General features: G+C 45.4%; 2 protein-coding genes across 2 annotated transcripts in view; both read left to right on the top strand.

Moving 5' to 3' along the window:
• The window catches only part of GSDMA (gasdermin A), a 21,712-nt gene extending 17,458 nt beyond the window's left edge, over positions 1-4,254 (top strand). The window contains exons 7-10 of the mRNA XM_006022587.3: positions 594-748; positions 2,145-2,295; positions 2,896-2,969; positions 3,533-4,254. Coding sequence (XP_006022649.1) covers positions 594-748; positions 2,145-2,295; positions 2,896-2,969; positions 3,533-3,778 — 626 coding nt within the window. The 3' untranslated portion in view covers positions 3,779-4,254. The remainder of the gene's footprint in view (positions 1-593; positions 749-2,144; positions 2,296-2,895; positions 2,970-3,532) is intronic.
• A 2,457-nt stretch (positions 4,255-6,711) lies between these two features.
• Positions 6,712-6,961, top strand: part of PSMD3 (proteasome 26S subunit, non-ATPase 3) — a 13,176-nt gene continuing 12,926 nt past the window's right edge. The window contains exon 1 of the mRNA XM_025202893.1: positions 6,712-6,753. Within this exon, the coding sequence (XP_025058678.1) occupies positions 6,712-6,753 (42 nt within the window). The remainder of the gene's footprint in view (positions 6,754-6,961) is intronic.

Below are 6,961 nucleotides of genomic sequence, written 5' to 3'. Positions count from 1 at the left end.
GACTGTCTACCCTGGGGGGTGCGCAGGCAGGGTCTTGGGCCCTCCCGTGCAAACTCCGTGCTAACTCACACGCCGGCAGAGAAGCGGCGCATACTTCAAAGGGCATCACTTCTCCACTCAGATGGAGCACAATATTTTACCATGGTTATTCAGGTAAACCTTGCAGGGAACTGCTATAAGCACTTTTAATCTGATACATACTTGTCCATGCAGGGTTTTCGTGTTGTTACCTTCGAGCTCAATCAGCTGTAGCAATAATAAGAACTCTTAAAATCTTTTGGAGTACTTGCAAGGCTCCAGAACAATTTGTCAGAAATTAGAATTGCATTCTCATGGAATGAACAGAGATAATGACATTTCTTAACCTTACATACATTACAACACATCTTTTTTCACTTCCTAAGATGAAGCAACATCCACTTTTACAAGAATACATTAATAGTGTTTTTTGAAGAAGAGAAACTACCGTTATACTTGAGTCTACAAAAAATTATGGAAACTTTTCAGTATTTGAACTTGAAATGCTACTTGATCAGACATCTCTCTCTCTAACTAGTGAATTCTGAATGCTGACTGCCCCATTATGCTTTCAGGTGTCTCAGAAGAAGGTATAGGAGACCCACAGAAGGAAGTTGAGCAGAAATGTGAAGTGCTTACAGCACTGTCTGCAGATCTGAGTGCCAAGTTTTTTAACTGCATCAAAACTGCAATAAAAAACATCAACTTATTGCAAGAACTGGTGCTTGAGGTAAAGATCTTGTTGTTGCCAATTTCGTTGGGTGTAGGGACATCTACTCTGCAAAATCAATTCCCATGCCAAAGCCACCTGCTAAATCAGGTCAGAAACCTGTGGCAGTTGGATACAGCCCAGGAGAAGACTGAATCTAGCCTGCAAAGTTCTGATTCAGCCCTCATTTTACTAACGGCAGGCATGCTGGTATCCTGCTTGTGCCCAACCATCTGATTCACCCCATAATCCACATGTCATATTTTACTAACATCAGGTTGATTCCCTGCTACCACTGCAGCAGTTCCTGCTCCGCGTAGAAGGCTATTCTCTTGCACCACCACTGCAGCCCCTGCTTACTACTGTTGCTCAAGTAGCTACCCAAATTGTCGCTCACCATGTTTTCAGCAGCATATTCCACTGAAGACTGCAACACTAAGATGCAGTCTGCTGCTAGAGAAAGGTAGCTGACCCCTGTGTTAAACTAAGTCCAACACCTTTTACCCAGACTTCTTACTTGGCCCCAAAACCATATAAGCATAAGACAACGCAGTGGGGCAGTTAACATTTAAATTTGGTGAAATCCCAGTTGAGAAACACCAAGGTAAGCTGAGGCAGCACAACAGTGATTCACAACTAGGTGCCTCTACTACCGCTAGGTAAAGATGCCCCGTGCACCCACTGCAGAGCCAGACCAGGAAGGGCTGTGGCATGCACACATACCACCCTGCCTCATTTGGTTTTTCAGATAACCCTAAGGCAGGCAGGAGAGCTGGCTCAAACTGCAGCCCTTTCCATTCCAACCTTGCATAGCGTCTCCTAGAAACAGAGGCATGCAGGGCAGATTGAACTGTCCTATACCCCTCTGGTCCACTGGGGAGTATAGGGGGACCAGACAAGGGAGGGCTACAGCACAAGCTAGTCTCCTGTCTGTTTTAGGCTTATTGGAGAACCCTGACAAGGCTGGAGAGCAGGCAGGTACTGCAGCTGTGCACCAAGCATGCAGAGCATTTTTGCTAGCCAGGGTGGCATCAGTGACAGCAATGCTCATGCTGCAGTACCACTGCATAGAGTCTTGCAGCACCCCAGTTAAGAACCACTGACTTAGGAAACCTTTTCTGTCTCAGCCTCTTTCAGTCTTATTTTTAAAAGAAACATCAGAATTGCTACATCTGAACATGCCAATGAACCATTGAGTTTAATGCCCTGGATCTGACTGCAGCACGATTAGACTGACACTCCTCTAAAACTCCAAATGATCCTACTGTGAATAGCTAAGCAAAACCACGGTCCCCTAAACCTTTTCATCCATCAACCCAGGTGGATATCTGCTTCAACAGGTCATATCACAATGGAATAGTGCGTCTCCTGGTAGTCCTTTTTCCTAACTTGTAAGATTTCTTTCTCTGTCCTTCAGCTGGAATGGGCTCTTGACAATCCTGATGCATATCAGGTGAAAACAGAGAATCCAGACTTGAGAGACCTGCTACAGTGTTTACCGGGTACCACAACAGTCTTATTCCTTGACCTTGCTGGAGCAATTCTCTATGTTGCTCATGCCCTAGATGGTAAGTTCTGGAAACTCTAACAGAGGCACCCAAATGCACCAAAACATACTAAAGAATGCCTCCAAGAATGACACAAAAAATTAAGGAGACCACAAACAAACATGTAATTCTTCATTGTCTTGTCTAAGACTGGGTGAACAATTCTGTCAAGAACTTAGACCTGGATGTAGTATCTACCGCCTAACAATAGTTTGTGCATCACATTATGAGAACCCAGCAAAACAACACTGTTATAATACATTGCTTTTGGGAAACCCTGGCATATCGCAAGATGATCTGAAACCAGAACTAGAACCTAAGGCAGAGTAGCAGTGTAATAAGTGACAGGGTCAGAAATCAGGACTCCTAGATCACCTTTCCAGCTCTAGTCACAGACATAATCTCTGACTTCTTCCCCAGTTACCCCACCTGTAAAATGGGATAGTAAGTTCAAGTCGGGTCAGAAAGACTGAGGACTTTAGTTATTGTTATAGTTCTTTAAGGCCAACAGAAGTGTCAACAGATCATTGATATTTATCCCTCCACAGTCACCTGCCTTCTGCTTCTGCCACCAGTTTCTGAGAAAATCTTCTCTCATACAGATTTGTTTTTATTTTCTAGAATTAACAGAGGATCAATTGCTGCTTGTGTATGAGTCCATGGAAAGGAAGATTCTGCCCCCACAGCTTGAGCTGGTGAGAGAGAATTGCAGTAAACCCAGGCACCAATCTGTAAATTACAGTTAGATCAGGTTATAAAGCACCACTACTGCAACTTTAGGTTATTCTGAAAGGACAGAGTTGCTACAGAATCAAACAAGGCAGGGATCATAGCTGCTCACTTTGAGAGAAATCTTTACTACGCAGAGGCCCGAGTTTTCTGACACCCAAAGGCCACCTTCCTAAGAGGCCATAGGTGACTCCTAATTTGCAGATGTAAGATATATAAATTGTAGATAGGCTGCTTACCTTCAGTCAGCAATGAGAAGGAGAGAGAGGGTGCAGCTGTGAGCTACATCCAGCTCTTATATTGCAGCTTTAAACGTACTTTGGAGGAATTTATCTACAAAACCAGAAAACAGATAAGCATGTTTCATTATTTTCACAAAAAAATAAGAATAGTACATGACACTTTTCCCCTAGAACGACTTCAAAGATATTGTTGGTTTGCCCCTGATTAAGTCAAGTTGAGTTGCACAGATCTACAACTGCAATGACCAGTTTTAGACTTTTGACTTTGTTTTGTTGTTGTTGCAAAGGTCAAGAACATCTTGAAGCAAGATTTCCACCAAAACAACGGAGCTTTCCATTTGGATGCCAAGCTGTTGTCCTCCCTGAAAGAGGAACAACTGAACATAACCAAAGCAATGATTGAGATCAGTGGTGTGATGTTCCAGATCGATGGACCTTTTCTCAATGGGATTGGGAACCCAGATGATTCCTCAGCCTTAGCTGCATTGTATGTAGTTTTGTGCATCTTACATCTTCTGACTAAATCAAAATAGATGTAAATCTTTACATTCTATTAGGATGCATGTACATGGAAGAATTGTGAAAGCATATCCTGGGGCTGATTATAGGAAGGGAACTTTTCTTTAAATTCTGCTGGCTGCTAAATCTGTTCTATAGCAGTATCAATACTTTCACCATCATACTGCTGAGCATTAATTTAAGCTTTCTTTTTATATACTTTTAAATAAAGCACTTGAGAATCAATATAATCAGCAACACGTGGCAGCCTGTTCTAAACTGCCCTTTGCCAGTAAGTCAGACATGGTGTTGAATACTGTTTTACCAGCTATGAACAATACTACATTTTCCTCCACATTGCACTTTGTCTCAAAGTGAATGGCTTTGTATGTATTATTTTATATTTCACATCCTCCTCCTCCACCGCCACCCCTATGTACCACAATATATTTTTTATTCTGTAAATCAAATGTAATATTATCCATAGTTATAACTGAGGTCTTCCATCACTGCTGCAATAAAAATAAAATAATTATTTGAAGTAGAATCTTTGCATGTGTTTTTAAGCACAAATGTCTATTCATTGATAATCTGGGCAATTAACATTTTCCTTAACGCAATGCTGCAAGGTGTCTAAAATTCAGTAACATCTACCTAGTTACATGTTATACTCCTCCCTCACTTCCTAGGGATATGGGCAATCCAAAAAGGGTTTCAGATCCTTGCTGGAGGGAGGTATCAATCTATAATTCTAAAAACCTTACCACCCCCCAGAACAGAGGTAGTATGACTGGTATATAAAGACACAGATTAGTCTGGGTCAGCCAGGTCACATCCAATAAATTCCCACCCCAATACATTTATTAATGGGTTTAAAAAAAACCAAAACTGTATACCCTGGTACAATATCTATGATTTTCCATAATAGAATTTGCATATTACATTTTTTTATTTGTGTGTGTGTGTACACACACAAACACATCTATATTATAAATACTATGATATTTATGATGTAAATGATTTGCTGTAACATCAGACTTTTGGTCATTGCCTGCCCACCTTAAGATGGATGCACCCAAAATTCCATTTCTAGGAACTTTTTAATCTTTATGGTTTGCAAAGTAATACAATTGCACCATTCTGCATAAGGAAAAAAGCGATACCCAGTTTAGCTGCTGTACTTTTAAGGGGTACCTGGAACCACTTTATCATTTTTAGTTGTACTTGGATGTAGGGCTGTAGCGTTTTGCAGGGGCTACATTATCTGCAGCATTATATATATATATATATATATATAAAAGAGCTTAGTCCATCTGTCTGTGCTCCTGTCTGTCTGTAACACTCTTTAAATGCAAATAGCTTGAAAACTGTAAGAGATAAAACATTTTTGTCTTCAAAGAAATTTCTTTGCTGAACATTAGCATTTTGTTTAGTGCCATGTCAGGATGATCCCAACTTCCAGAATTGGGAAAAACCTCAGGAGCCAGGGCTGTTTCTCCTGAGCTCCTCCCAGGAGGGCACCGAGCCCAGGACAGCAGAGGGAGCTGAGGAAAGGTGGGAGCTGGGCAGAGGCGTGAGGCAGTGGGCAAGCAGCAGCTCCCGAGCCCCAAGTAGGGAAGGAGGCACCCGGGGGTGGTGCAGAGGAAGCCCCAGGGCATGGGTGGCTTTTGCGAGCCGTGGAGCTCACCTGCCGTTGCCCAGCAAAGAGGCGCACAGGCGGCTGGGCAGTAGCGTGGGCGGGTCCGCCTCCAGCCCACTGGATGAGAGCAAGTGCAGGAAGGGATTGGTGTCTTTAAATATTCCACCTATTTTATTTGTTTTATAAATATGTAACTTAATAAATATAAAATGGAAAATCTGTTTGTTTTTGTTATTTGAAATTCATCCGTCATTCTTGACAGGCAATTTGCTAGTTGTACAATAACAATATAATTTTGATCTCAGTTTGGGAGCAAACTAAACTTTACTAGTGAAGGACACCTTCATCTTAGAGCTCATGCTAGAATTTACACCACTGTCAGCAGATTAAAGGAAAAAACTCACACTTCTAACCAACATGGTTATACTGGTGTAGGTTTCTGAGCCTAGGCCACACCAGATTTGAAGTACTTTCAGACCGCAGTTGAAACACGTGGGCAGAAGGGGGAACTCAATAAGCTCAACCAGGCCAGCATTCAAAGGACAGCGTAACGTCCTGTCGGCAGCGCTCCGGGATTGGGGAGGAGTTCACCCCCAGCTGCCGCCCAGCTCAGCATTGCATCAGGCTGGGGGAAGCAAGAGACTCCCATGCAGACAGATGCAGGCCTACTCTTGTGAAAGGTGCTGGGCCTGGGCCCAGAAGAGAATGAGAAGTCTCCCTTAACAGGGGAGGCCACAAGAAGCACAGGAAATTGTGGAGGGACAGCGAATGAGACAAGAGGGACTGGAGCATGGGGCAGAGATTTGTAACAAGTGGTTAAAGCCGGGCCGGAGCAGGGTGCACCAGCTAGTGACCGCTACCCCTTGAACACATCCGGGCCCTATTTGGTAGACGGGACCGTGGGCGCAGACCCGCACGGACGCTGTCGCCCCCGGTGTTTAGAGGGGTCACGAAGCGCGAACCAACACAATTCTTGGGCCGGCTACCGCAGAAACAGGGATGGGAGCGCAGGGCACAGGTTCATAATGATGGCGCCCAGGGGGCTGTCCCCAGCACAGCGCACCGGCGCGGAGGCTGCGACACCCAGTGCGACTCGACCCAGAGACGCGTGCGGAAGAGTGAGAGGAAAAGAGCCCGGCATTTGCCTGGGGCAGAGCCCCCTGCCGCTCTGGCAGAGGGCGAGCTCGGCACGGCGGGTGGGCGCGCTCAGGGCTGGCACCGCCAGGCCCTGGCCCAGAGGAGCTTCCTCCAGCAGAGCAGGGCGCTGGCAGCAGGGAGCAGGCCCCGGCACAAGGGGGTTCGGGGGAAGAGGGGTGGGGCCGCGTCACCATGGGGCCTTCCACAGGAGGCCGGCCCCTCCCTCCAACGCAGGTGAGGACGGACTGCGCATGCGCCCTGCCGCTCAAAGGCCCGCGGGGTGAGGGCTGGAGAATAGAGGCCGTCGAGGGAAAGCGGAAGTTCCCGATAGTGGATGAATATGCCCGAGTGCAGACAGATAATGCCTGATCGGAACGGAATGACCCGAATACGGACGGAAACGCCCGAGCTCTGAGGGTCACGCCCTGGCGCTGACGGAAAC

Source organism: Alligator sinensis, unplaced genomic scaffold, assembly GCF_000455745.1.
Source record: "Alligator sinensis unplaced genomic scaffold, ASM45574v1 scaffold886_1, whole genome shotgun sequence".
Lineage (NCBI taxonomy): Eukaryota > Metazoa > Chordata > Crocodylia > Alligatoridae > Alligator > Alligator sinensis.
This window is presented reverse-complemented; position numbering and strand designations above follow the sequence as displayed.